Source organism: Indicator indicator, chromosome 11 (genome assembly GCF_027791375.1).
Source record: "Indicator indicator isolate 239-I01 chromosome 11, UM_Iind_1.1, whole genome shotgun sequence".
Taxonomy (NCBI): Eukaryota; Metazoa; Chordata; class Aves; order Piciformes; family Indicatoridae; genus Indicator; species Indicator indicator.
The window spans coordinates 27,528,588-27,542,590 of record NC_072020.1 but is presented as its reverse complement, the minus strand read 5'-3'; the positions used below and the strand labels follow the sequence as shown (position 1 = coordinate 27,542,590).

At 38.1% G+C, this 14,003-nt stretch overlaps 1 protein-coding gene across 1 annotated transcript in view; it reads left to right on the top strand.

Annotated features, from left to right (window-relative positions):
- The window catches only part of SKAP2 (src kinase associated phosphoprotein 2), a 96,977-nt gene that overhangs the window by 68,707 nt on the left and 14,267 nt on the right, over nucleotides 1-14,003 (top strand). The window contains exon 9 of the mRNA XM_054384953.1: nucleotides 11,272-11,337. Coding sequence (XP_054240928.1) covers nucleotides 11,272-11,337 — 66 coding nt within the window. The remainder of the gene's footprint in view (nucleotides 1-11,271; nucleotides 11,338-14,003) is intronic.

Below are 14,003 nucleotides of genomic sequence, written 5' to 3'. Positions count from 1 at the left end.
AAAGACTAGATTAACATCTCAGGAACTTTAAATATCCTCAAGGAAGAGCTTCCCATAGTTTTGTCTTTGGTTTGTGGAAAAGTTTTATCTTAGCAGGCTGTAACAAGTGTTCCGTCCTTGAATCTTGAAGGCAACAGGGAGTAAAGCTGGTAATTAAAGGAAGGAATCTCATTTTCCAAACAAAGCAGTGTCTGCAGAAAAGCCTGTGCATCCTAGCATGAAGATCATCCTTCCACTATCCCAAAATAAACTAACTGAATCTATACTTGCTTCCATAGCTGTTTCAGATTTATTTCCTTAAGAACTGAGGCATCTCCATTGTTAAATATTGAACAGTAGTTTCAGATAATTCAATCAACAAAAGCTGATTATGGGTATGACTTTGCCATAATTTTGGCTGACTAATTGTGAGTCTACCAGTGCAACTGGGACTGTGTTGTGTCTCTGGCATGAGAGCTGAGTAATCCAAAGTCCTATCTGCAGGGATATTCAAGGAATCTGTGACTCTGGGGAGTCTTGAGGGTTTTCTGAGGTCCAGCTGCATGCCAATCCCACAGTGAGCTGTCTGGGGAACAGTTGTTGTCTCCTGCTTATGGACTGTTTCCAGATCCCTGCTGTCCCACCTCATCTCTTTGAGGTGCACTGTGGTGTGTGATGTATAGGACTCCTAAGATCTGCCATCCAGAGCTGCTGGTTCCACTCTGTACCTAATGTAAGAGTGTGGGGGAATGGGAAAGTATTTGTAGAAATGGATGTGGGAATGTTACCCAAAATATGGTATGTGTGAGCAGTTTGTGTTGCAACTACAATTTTCTGTGTATTTCTGTTTTGGCCTGATTTTTGTTTGCTAGTGAATCATAACAAGAATATTTCTACTTCATTTAATAATATAAGATGGAGGAAGGGTTTTAGTGTCATTGACATAATTTAATCTGATGGCACAGACCATAAACATGGAAAAGAGGCAATGGGGTGGGCTTGTTACCTTTCATGAAAATACTCCAAAGAGTGAAAACTGCTGATTTTTTTTTTTTTTTGGTCAATGTGCAGTTAATGATCAACACAGAAAATGCAAAAATGTCTGGGTAGAACATTTTTAAAAGGAGTTGTAAGAGAAGCATCTGGGAGCCAGACTTTTCTTGTGGAAATGTGCCAGCAACTGTAGTGTGTTTCCTTTCTCTAAAGTGAGCTATGCTGAAATGCCTTGTCTTCTGGTCCCCCACCCCCCTTTTTTTTTTTTTTTTTAAAGTTCATTTCTGGAATCAGACTATAAGTTTGAACACTTTAACCCTGCAGATTATTAAGGGCCATTATGTGGTTTAAACAAGATGCTTTCTTTATGAATTCTATGTATGTAAATACTATGTCAAGTCACATTTGTCACAATTAGCAATATGTAGTTTTCAGAAATGGCTTTTAAGTTGGAATCTTGCTGCAGATCAACAAGTAGAGGAAACTTTACTTGACATTTACAGACTTTTGTCTAGCATGTAAATTTAAGCCTGAGAAACGCAACCCTTGTACGTGGTTGTCATATAACACTGTGGTACAGAGTTGTATGGTACAGATTAGCTAATTGAATGTTTGGTTGCCAGATATATTTACATAGAGGACTATTTATATTTTCTATGTAGATTTTAAGAGCCACCACATTTATTTTAGCAAAACATTTTAATAATAAGGTTTATAAAATGTCATGTCGAACACTTGACCTATTTACATAGCTAAGAGCTATTATGGGGTTGAGAGACCTAACAAATTTATTTTAGTTACAGTGAATTCACATAAATCTTTATTATGTTTACATATAAGAACCTACTTATGTGCATGCCACACGTGTTTAGGCAAGGAATCTCTGGTGCAGATTTCTCTGACCCTACAATGCAACTGTGGAGTCAGCTTCAAAATCATTGTTTGTTTTGTCCCTTTGAGCTACTAATTTGCTTTCTGTCTGATAATTACAACTCTTTTTTTTTTTTTGGGATGGTGTGGTGGGTTGAAACTTGCCCCCCCAGCTAATTTGGAGAAAAATACCCCCAAAATAAAATTGCCAGAGCAGCTCAGTTGTTGGAAGCAAATGAAGCTGTATTTGCAAGCAAACTACAATCTAGAAATAGGAAATGCAACAAATATATACAAAATATACAATATTTACAATTTATAAACCACGCAAGAACCCCCCTGGACAAAACCAGGGCGCTTCCAATAGCTTTCCCCTCTCTGTCCCCTTCCCCCCAGCTACAAAGGAAAAAGAGAAAGAGAAGAGAAAAGCAGAGAGTAGCTTGTTAGTACTTAGCCACAACAAGAAAGCAGCCAAAGTGAGCAACAGCCAAGGAAAACTACCACCTAGTATCAGCTAGAGCAATTTATTTATACCACTTTCTACTCAAGATCTGTGGAAAATTTCCTACGCATCAGCCTAAAACTGCCACAGAAGGTGAGGAGGGACAGTGGAGGAAACATTCCTTGTTACTCAAATAATTAGATGAGCATGTAGAAACACTAAATCCCAGAAGCTTTCCTTTACATCACTGAGGCCTGTTAAGGGCAGTATCTTAAAATCATAGAATCATAGAATTGTTAGGGTTGGAAGGGACCTCCATGATCAGCTAGTTCCCACCCCCCTGCCATTGGCAGATGCTTTATTTTTTTCTTTGAATATTCAAGTATGGATTTAGGCAAGAAGCCTTTTGCCTTCATTTTGTATGCTAAATTGGAGACTTTAGGAACATTTAGAAGTGGAGCCAAAATTGTGCTTTGGGTGGAGGTTAACTTCAAATTTTACCTGCAGAGATGCTTCTGTTCCAGTGTGAAAGTTGTTCTCTCATCTCTTAATCAAAAAATACCCAACCCAAACATTTTAAAGAATTCCTAATCAAACTTAAAGACTTTGTGAGGATCTGGATTCTGAAGTCACTCATGAAATATTCACCTTATTTGGCAGTCCATCAAATATGTTTTTATCTTCTGACTTTCATATGTTCTGACTCAGCTTATGGGAATAAACAATTCCAAGAGACTTAATTTCTGACAACAAATCTCTGAAATGGTGACTTTAATTGTAAATACAAAGTGTCTGTGAGTATAAAACCAGGAAAAGAATGAATGAGTTTCTGGAAGTGTGTCTCTGTAATTTCTTTTATTGTTCATTATAATTATTGTGTGCATGCCCACCATTGAACGTGCTTATGGTGACCTTTCTCTTTTCTCTTGAGAAGAGTTATTATTATCAGGTCTTTCTTTATGGAGAAATGAAAAGGCCTGTGCAAACCCCCTCCTTATTTCAATGCAGTGCACGTTGCACTTTGGCATATTTATATGGAATTGTATTAATAATAATTAGATCGTTTTGTCAAAGAAATTTTAGCATTCCAAAATTAGACATTGAAAATGGTACTTTTGCTTTCCCTGCCTTTTCTACCTCCTGTTCTCCAGGGTTTGCTATTGGTGTTGCTATTTTTCATCTCCTTTAACCTTAAATTGATAGTGTGTATTCTTTTGCATCTATGTTTGTCCAAGGGAAAAAAAAAAAAGGAGAATGTAGAGCATGTAAAGTTGTTGTGTTGGGGTTGTGTTGTTTGGGGTTTTGTGTTTTGTTTGTTTTGTTTTGTTTTTTAAAGATGAAAAATTATTCAGTGTGTGGAAGACTAGCACTGGGATCTGCACAATGAAGTTAATTCAGCCCTCATTGAAAGCATGACTGAAGATTGCTTTATTTGCATGGAGAGCTCCAAGCAGGAGGCACTCCAAGCAGGAAGCTGAGCTAATGAAATCTAACTATATTCCTAACTATCGCCTGTGCTTCTGTGGATTGTCCAGGTGTCATTCCAAGTGACTGAGCACATACATTTTTCGTTGCATTGTGATACTTTCCTTCTTGAAGTCTGAAGGGTGTGGAAGCAGCATCTTTCATACTAACTTCTGTGTTTGGTAAATGAACAAAGTTTGTGGGGTATGAAGAGGACATAGTCTTTATCTGAGTTGGTTGTGATTACAGAAAGGAGCAAGGTAATGGGGAAAGGAAAGAAAAAGAGTAAAGGCACTAATATATATATATATATATATATATATATATATATGTATATATTCAGGTCTCAACAAGTAGGGAAGGTAAGTAAAACAAAGCATACTCCTGCATTTCCTGAAAAATTGGTAAAATTATGGATGGTAGAGTGGAGAAGATCCACTTTGCAACAACTGTGGACAGCCTTGCCAACAATGCTAAACCTTTCTTGTACGAGAGTAAGTTTTTCCTCCAAGGACAGAGATGTATTCTTTGAACATTTAGTCTTCACTTTCTGCCCTAAATCATTACAAAAAGTATTTTCTACTAGAAAAATATTTCATTGCCTTTTTTTTTTTTTTTTTGGTTCTCCCCCCCCAGTAAAGTAGTGAGAAGGCCAATAATATTTTCTTGCTTTTAAAACCATGTTTTTTTAATCCATTGCCCTAGCATGGTTCATGTGGATGGGGGTGTGTGTGATAATATAGGGGCGATGCAGTGGATTTTTCACAGATGTATTTAGAAGGAGGTTTTCTAATCAAATAGTTCTCCAAATGTGTACATTTCTCTCTACTACTTCACTCTTACTGATTCTCATAGCCACAGTTAGATGATCTTAACAACATTTCTTCTGCACAGGACTAGGGAATTGCAGCCTTAATGTGCGTTTTGTACCCACATTATTATTGTTGTCATTTATCCTTAGTGGGACTGTGATTTTTTTTGTTTTGTTTACTTCACTCTTTAATTTAGCAAATGCTCTAACTCCAAAATGCTTATTTTAGTAAGAGAATGTTGTATCTACTTTGTGGTTTTGATTAAGCCAAACCATAACATATGCTTAGAATCATGGAGTGGTGTCACAGGAAGGTTGTTTTAAGAGGGGCTTTATTTTTTTCTTTTTACCAGAAAATAGCTAAGTGACCTGCCAGGACTCCAATATCACTCCTACTTCTCTCCTCCTTTTCCTTCATCATTGATCCTGAGTTAATTTGTAACAAAATCTGCTAATCTGTTCTGTGAGGTTGATGAGGTAGCTTTTCCAAGGTCTTCTCAATAAGAGGCAGTGCTTCACTTTTAGCTTATTCAGACTGCTTACCCAGTTGGGAGTAACAGTGGTGCACAGTACCACCTTTTGAAGACACAAGGAGAGCAACTGAGGGGGGGGGGGGGGAAGTGCAGGAGTTCTCAAAGTATTCAGGAAACCTCACATCTGGAGACTTGGCAAGAGCTGGACAAAACTGAATCATTTGAGCTAATCCTGTTCTATAAAGTCATTAGCTTCAGCTGTCTCATATGTGACCTATTAAAATTCACACAGCCTTATAAACTGCTGCTGAACAGCTTAGTATGGAGTACCAAAAGAAGCCAAATGCTGTTTCCTAGAAACTTGATCTAACTTCCAGAGTTAGAGCAGGGTGTTAGACTAAGCAATTTCCACTGGCCCCTTCTATCTCATAGTATTTATTGATTCTAGCTTTTTCACTTTGTACAGCCAATGCTATTTATTTGAGGCCATTGGGAGGTCAGTACATTGTCAATAGCAATAGCAGACTTCTGTTACTCTCTACTGGTTGGTCAGAGTGGTGTGTAAACTCAAATGTCTCACTTGAGAATTTAAATAATGGTTGATTTCAAAGAGCTGATTGAAACTTGCAGGAAAAGTGATAGTTGGAGGTCCCATCCAGTTTAGCTGTTAGTATATTTGAACAAAACCTTTTTGCCTTTGTTTTGCAGTCAGGCTTGGATCACATGTGTTGGAAGCAATTTGGGGATAGGGATTGGCATGGGTTGTCCCTGACTAAAACATCTCAGTGTGCATAGTATTTTTCATTAATATTTGTTCAGATGTAACTTCTGCTTCTGCATTTTTGATGGCACCCCATCTGCAATCCCAGTGTTTAAGCTTGCATTTTGGTGATTAGTTTCTGCCTCTGTCTCCTCTGCTTGAGTTGTAGAAATCTGGACCCATCTGAATGTGTTCCTGTGTGACCTGTGCTAGACTCTATGGTCCTGCTTTGGCAGGGGGGTTGGACTTGATGATCTTTGAAGGTCCCTTCCAACCCCTAACATCCTATGATCCTATGAAATTGTTTTTCTTCCATGTAGGAATAGAACTTCTCTGTTCAAGCTGTTGGATGGTAATTAGTTGAGCCATAGAAGTAGGAACAACCCAAGAATTGTCCCCTCTCTGTCATGGTAAGAAATGCTTACATTTATATTCTCTTTTCCTAAATAAAACTCAGCTTGTTTCCCACTCCTGTCACTATTCTGGAGGCATTTTCACCCCCAAACCATGCACCCCAGTATAGTCAGATGGAGCTTTAATAAATTGATAGCCTGTTTCTCTGCATACCTCCTCCCCCCCACCCCCTGTTAGAGAGTAGAACATTCAACAGCATTTCCAAACTGTTTTCATTTGTTTACAGAGTGCTACTGGGAATACAGGGTGAAATTTCAAGCAGTTGTGTGTAAATCTTCCAGTAATCTGTCATTACCAGCAGGAACTGGGGAAAAGGACAAATCTGTGGGAATTACTGGAGGATTATCAAAGCTAGAATTTTGCTACTTGGATTTGAAGATCTCTTCCCACAGAATGGGTGGATCTAGAGTCTAAAAGAAGAGAGCAGAAAGGAAAATCCCTGCCATTACAAATACACCAGGGCAAATAAGCCTTGGATCAAGCAGCACATGGAGGATTTCTGGGATTTCAAGGTGCTTAGGCTAAAACTCCATAAGAGTTTGGGTGAAGTGCATAGGCATGCACAGGTGTGTATGTAGTGAGAATACTGCAGAGAGCTCCCTCCCCCAAGCTGGGGAGCACTGCCCTTGTGTAAAGCAGCTTGCTGGCCATGCATAAACCAGGTTGTTAATTCTTACTCCTTTGATCTTAGATGATCTCCAGCCCTCACTAGCAGAATATGTCAGTTTGGCCATATTATAAATATGATCTTGTTCTTAAATTTTATATATTTCCTGTTCCTTCTTTGGAATTCCTAAATGTTGCTCTGCACAAATGATCTTGTTTGTAGAAAAGCCAGTTGTCACAATTTTTTTTTTTTTAAGATTATGTAGCTGGATTGATTTATGTTCCTTATTAGAGTAATAACCTATCTTTTATGGGGTTAGGTCAACTCATAAAATTACAGATCTGGGAGAAAAAGGCCTTGACTCTTTCCCATAGTAAGCATTTATTCACATTTGTAAGTCGATGTTTACTTTTGTGCAGTCATTATTTCATAGGGGGGGAAAAAAAAAGGCAATGTGGAGGAGTAATACTCTTGGTGTTACCATGCCAGTGTATCTGTTACTTGTGAAAAGCAGTATAGACCCACAGTGTTCAGTTTCAACAGAGTTCTTCCTGTACACACCTTTTTGATTGCATGCATCTGTCATCCCTGCTGAGTAAAATAATAAAGACACTGTGATTTTTTTTTTCTGATTCATTAATAATACTTTTTTTTTTTTTGGGGGGGTGTGGAGGAGGCATGCCTGTCTTACAAGACCTGCTAGTAAATTGACACCACAATTTCAGATGTGTATTACTGTGCATTACAAGTATGTGATTGCTTGTATCATTATGAAATAGGTGAAAAAGAAGTTAATTGCAGTAGTTTTTATCTGAACTGATCAAAACATCTTCCAATCTTTTTTTTACAACAGTGTGTGATTAGAATAACAACTTCACATGTTGTAGAGTTCCATGCTGCAGCTGAGAGGCATGCAAATATGAGCTGCTTATTTGCAAGAAGCTTCCAGATTTGCAATATGATCACTATGGAAACCACACAAAGAAAACCTTATAACCATCTGTGTGGTTTGGTAGTTTCTGCTGCCTAGCTGAGCTGTTTTTGTTTACTGTTATTAAAGTGTTGAATAGATTATGTTATTCCACAAACTGAGATTATCCAAGGTATAAACTAGTATTGTGCTTTGACAGTGTGTCAGAGACTAGAAGACAGCAAAATGCTGATTCATAAAGGCATTATATTAGTCTACTGTACAATGATGGTCAAGTAATGTATTAGTAGAGGAAACTGCAAAGTTTATACATATTTATCATGGAGATGCCACATTCCATTGAAGGAATGCACTGTTGAAGCCAAGCTCTTATCCATTTTATACTCAAGTAGTCCAGTTTATTCCACACCCCCCCCCCCCCCCTTTTCCCTTTAAGAAAAAGAGATTGGCAGAAATAAAGAGAATGGATTCATGTAAAAACCAGCTAGTGTAAATTTGCCATTAGAGTCTCTGAGTACCAGAAAAGAGTATGTGGCATAACCTGTATCTCAAGGTTCTCTGGGTCTAGAGCTCTGGAAGTGTTCCCTGGTTCGATTAGTATTGATTAGTCTCATTTTAACAGAGTGAGAAGGTGGAGAAGAATACTTTCTCACTGCAGTGGTAGTGAAGGTAGGAAGAAGATATACAGAGGAAGTGTACTGTATTATTTTAAATGACTCTTCTTACACAGTATCTTAATACAGAAGGACTTCTACTGTTGTTTATTTTTTTTTTAATTATCATTTGTCAGCTTTTGACTCTATTTCAGGTTGCAATGCAAACTTGAGCATGTTGCATCTCACTACAGCTGTTAATTCCTGGGGTAATTGACGTTGCTGTGTTTAAAGAACATCTCCTGCATGTAGTTAATGCTTCAGGAAAATAGCAGGAAACACAAATAAGAACCATAGGTTCTTTTTCACCACCCTAAGCCAAGCCTGTTAAATCTTGCTCCACTGTGAGCATCATTGCATTAGCAAGTAGTGTGTACCATTTGCAACAGATTCATAGAGCTGTTTTGTTCATGCTGAGGATCATGCTGTGTGTATTTCAGAAGAGGTTTCCTATAGAATCATTTTAGTCTGGTACCATGAACTGAATGCCCATTAGCAGCTGAATCATATTCACTGTGCTTCTGGAGTACCTCTTCCAGTCTAACTTCACCTGGAAGTTTGTCCTCTCTGTGACAACTCTGTAGTGTAAAGCAAAATGGGTAAGAGGGGATGGTTAAGATTCAAACTACTATGCTAATAAGGATTTTGTTTGAATTTGGGACGTTTTCAATATTCAAAGACATTTCCTCATCTTCAGATAGGCATCTGGTGATGTCTTCTTTCTAGGAAACACGTTTTTCAGGCAGGGGAATGCATATGTTTCAAATTTTCCCACGAAACCACAATGCAGTCTACATGTATTCAGCTGTACCTTATATAAAGAAAAAAAAAAATCACTTGAAACCTACTCTGCTGTTTTACTTCAGTTGAAGTAACCTGTACTAAAGTCAGTCCTCAGTTTATGCTAGTCTTATGACCGTGACAGTGATAAGAGTTAAAATCCACCCTACATTCAACACATCAATTGATGCAGGTCCAAACATTCAGTAACATGTAGTATGAACATTTATTTAATCAGTATATAATACTCTTGTGTTAGATGAAACTAGGTTGTTCTGGGGAAAAGGGAGAATTACTGGAAACTATGAGTGCTAATGGGATGCTACCTGTGAGCGATGCAGTAGTGGTAGTAGGGAAGTCACAGAATAACAGTGCCTCCTAGTGCTGCAGGCAGCACACAAGAATGTGTTTTTGCCATTTTATGCTCCAATTGGGAGTTCTTAAAATAAACAAATGAGTGTACTTGGAAACATGCAGCAAGTGTTATGCCAAGTGGGGGAATAATTTTGAATGCAGGAAGTAGTTCAGAGTGTTTTGTGTTGTACCGAAGCTTCAGATTTTTCCTCATTCTATTGTTTGTCTGTTTTCTTGGCTGAAATAATAGTTTATATTCATCTTGACCAGATCTTTAGCTCTAGTTAAGAGTTAGAGAGCAAAAACTCTTGTTGGCTTAGCAGGGCAGAATTTCAGAGCTCTTTGCAGAGTGACTCTCATGCTGTAATTGTAGTACTTGTAGGGCTGTGTATATAGGTTAGCAGCAATTATGCATACTCATTTCAACAGGTCTACTCTTGTGCTTTAAACATTTGCTTTAATGTTTGCAGGAAGAGTCTTGTGGATAGATTACATTTTTACAAGGCTAAAAATCCTTTAAACTGTTGATACAGAATTTACTCTTTGTCAAAGTAGATAGGCAATTACATAAAAGCTGCACAATAAGGAACATTTTAAGAGCTCTCGGTTCTTATCTGTTGCCTGTCAATAGTAAAATATCAAAATTACTTGCTGAAATGTGTTTCTTAAGAAAAATGTGAATATCTCTGTAAGATGTGATGAGTAGCCAAATAGCTTAAAAGTGTTAGAAGCCAATTCATGTTTGAGAATTGTGAATATTCTATTTCCTCATTCCGTACAGAGACTTTGTCAGTTTTGATATATTGTAAAGGCCAAGATAAATCTTTTTCTGCTTCCTTAAGAACCTAAAGAAAGAATACAGCTAAAAATCCTTTTTTTTTTTTTTTTTTTGCCTCATCAACAGAATTGTTGACTGTGAAATGTCAGAAGCCAGATCTTATATCCCTGTACTGATTGGCCTGTGGGTTTACTTAAGTGAGAGTGTGGACGCAAGAGAGGTTTTTTTCTGCCAGACAAGGAGCATTGAGCACATCTTTCAAAACTGCCTGTGGGGATTGCAGAGTGTTCGAAGTCTGCTAGCTAGAAAACATGCTTCAGAGCCGATTGCTGCCAGAGTTTCTCTTTTCTTGTCTCCTAAACTCACACTAAGTTATTTGATACAGTCTGGCTTGCTTAAAACCGTGGTCAGGAGCGTTAGGCAGGAGCACTGAAAGCACAGCATCTGTAGTGGATGTGTCCCTATAATGCAGATGTCTAGCTAGTGTGTCTGTATGACAGTGTTGAAGGTAAGATGTCCTCTACCTTCTCTGCATACTTTTCTTAAGGACTTCTGAATTCTTGAATGAGTCTGGGATGCTTTTTCAATCCTTGTTTTCCTTTCTTTGTCCTGGCAAGAAATGTACATAGCAGAGTAAGGCAGAATAGGACCCTCATTCTAATTGTCTCAGAACGACTGAAAAACAGCTGAACTGCAGCCCTGTATTATCACATTCAGAGCAGAGTGAAAAGGGAAACAGATGTTCACAACTGAGATTTTGAAAGAAAGCTCTTGGAGTGTTTGGATCAGTGAGGGAAACCACAGAAACAACAACATTCCAACTTCTGTACAAATGCAAAATAGTAAACAGGGCATAGGATTCGGGAACTTAGAGTGTGGCTTTCAGACTGGTGTGGGCTGTAAGTCCTATCCTCTGAGGTGTTCCTTCAGAGCTTCATTTGCAGTTAAATATTTTGCAAAAGAATGTGTTCCATCAAAGGCTGAAGTGCCAAGCAAACTGAGCCAGGAGAAAAGTTGCAGTATTTCAGGTAATTAAAATCTTTCCTCTTTATTTTGTGTATGCACTTTTTTTTTTTTTTTTACCTTTTCATGTCTCTTCCCTTTGCTGGTTTAAGATAAATGTTTTTATAGCTCTGTAAAGCTGTCTCTTTCACCTGGGTATTTGATGGCAGCAGAACTGCTTAGCACCACTTAGGATGCATGAAAACCACTTGAGAAGGATTTATAAAGTAAGCCAATTTATACAAGGTATTCCTTCCTGAATTACTTTGTAATGACTCAATTAGCTTTCATTTCTGCACAAAGGAGATTTAGTTGCATAAATTAGCTTATCATCATTGAGGAAGTGTCACTGCTAAAGGACAGTTTATAGATACAACATGCAGTTGCTGTCAAACCTATAAGAATGTAATATAGACATCTGTGTATACTTTGTGCTTGAGCAGAACAGACTTCTGCCATTCAGAGACTAACAGGGGACAACAAGTTGCCCAAGGGACTGGCAATGTAGACGTCTCTGAAAAGGTCAACTTGACACAGGCTCTGACAATCGACCCAAAGCTCTGTCTTCTTTGATAAAAATCAGATAAACTTAAGACCACTAATTGATCCGCAGCCTGTTTAAATGTTGGCCATGCATATCTTCATTGCATATGATTACCACAGAAAGCAAATGAATTGGGTAAGAAATGCCAGAGTCCAGTGACAGCAGCATTAAAAATTGGAAAAGGACACAAATGCCCAGAAAGGCTATGAAGGATATTCTCTCAGCTTTAGCTTGGCAAACTGCCTTTGTGCTAATTATCTCTGGGACTGAAAAAATAGCTGCAAACACCATGTAAAGTCACATGGCCGGGCAACTTTTCTTGACATGAAGGTATTTCCAGCTATGCATAAAACCAAGATATATATGTGCTTCAAGGGCACAGACCTTTAGATAAACTATTAGCTATTTGACACAGCAAGTTGAGAAGACTTGCTCTTATCAGACCCTACACCTTTTTGAGTTCTGCTGCATTGTAACTGTGACCTGCATTGACATGCAATCTGGCTCTCCTTCCCCCATCGTACAGAGTACACATAATTCTTTCAGGGCTGTCAAGGAAAGGGTGGGCAAGAAGAGTTCCTTTAGGAAGTAGCTCTGCAGTGCTCTTCCTGTTGCAACATGTGGAGAGGAAACAGAGGCCTGATTTCCTGACCCATACAGGAAAGCAGGAACAGGTTGCTGTGAGTAGTTTTAGGTTGCTTTTCTTGGAAAGGAAACAAGAGCCAAGTCATCAGATGCTGTTAGCATTGTGCTCTGCTAAAAACATTTGTAAGACACCATGACTCATTACAGTCTTAATATTTAGTACTCATTTAGACATTACCGTAATTATAAGAGCGTGCTGTCATCATGGAGCGTGAGGTCAATCCAATTATAAAGTTGCCAAAAGCATTGTATTGTTTTTTTTTTTCCTCTCTAATGTATCTTCTCAGAGTTTACTCTTAAGAAATCAAAACCTTAGCACCTCCATTTCTGAAAAGTTTCAACTGCTGTGAGAACAGCCATCTAAGTTGTACTAGTGTTTGTGTGATGACCTTGAAGGTACCACAGCAGTTATCCCCAGATGTCATGTTCATTTCAAGCAGCAATTTTCTGATCTGATCTTACTTAGTTAACTATTTAACACTGAAAATTTATTTGCCTTTCAGGACTGAGTTGACACAAGGATTTCTGATAGGCATCACACCATAAATATCTAACTGGGCTCATTAATATTTCATGATTTTCTGCACAAACAGCACATATGTTCTTAAAATTAATCTATTGCCTAGCTTTGCTAAACCTGAATTTCACAGAAAAATACTCTGCAAATTGTCTGTGAGTTCAGCCTGCTAAGTGCAAAAAAACCTTTCTTTTTTTCCCTGCTCTTTTCTTGCCCTGACTTATCTCTACTTCAGTTAATATACAGACTTGAGTTCTTTTTATGCCTTCAGAATTGCTGCTGGATAGCTTTACATTAATTGCTAGTGACCTAATTATTTAAAAATACCAAAGCTTTGAAGAGCTGCAGTTATATGATATGATGTGCTGGGTCTTTTTTTTTGCTGCTGCTAATGGTGGTGTCATTATGCGTTCCACAATCACTGTTGCAGTAAATGTCATGTTCTGTGCTGTCTCAGTGTAAATATCTTGATTTTAAGATAAGTAATGAACAGTAGGAAAAGGGAAGAAGAGACACTGAACAGATTCAGCTAGATGAGTGGCTGAGTGCAAATAAATACACTACAGTTGTTTTGCCCTTATTTCACAAATTTCCTGGCATGTGGGAAGAAAGGACAAGTAAGCAACAGGCGTTCTTTGCAGTTTAGGATTATCATCAGAACAAACCAATAACTGTTTTCTTTAATGCAGTATGTCTCATCTGGGCATTGAGACTCCACACTGAGAGTCTAAATCACTTCTATAAGACTACTAGTTCCACTCTTCACCTGTCTCTCCACCTTTAAGCCTCGGTAAGGTAAATAGTGAATACATCATCACCAAAAGGTGATACAGCAATTTCCCAGAAGTTCACATTCTTCAAATATTAAGTAGCCCAGTGATCTTCAAATCTAATGTTGCAAACTTCTAAAGAAATCTCATCAGAAGTCATGGAATATGAATCAGAATGGCAAGCTGTTTAACATGCTGGGCAGTGGTGAAAGGAAA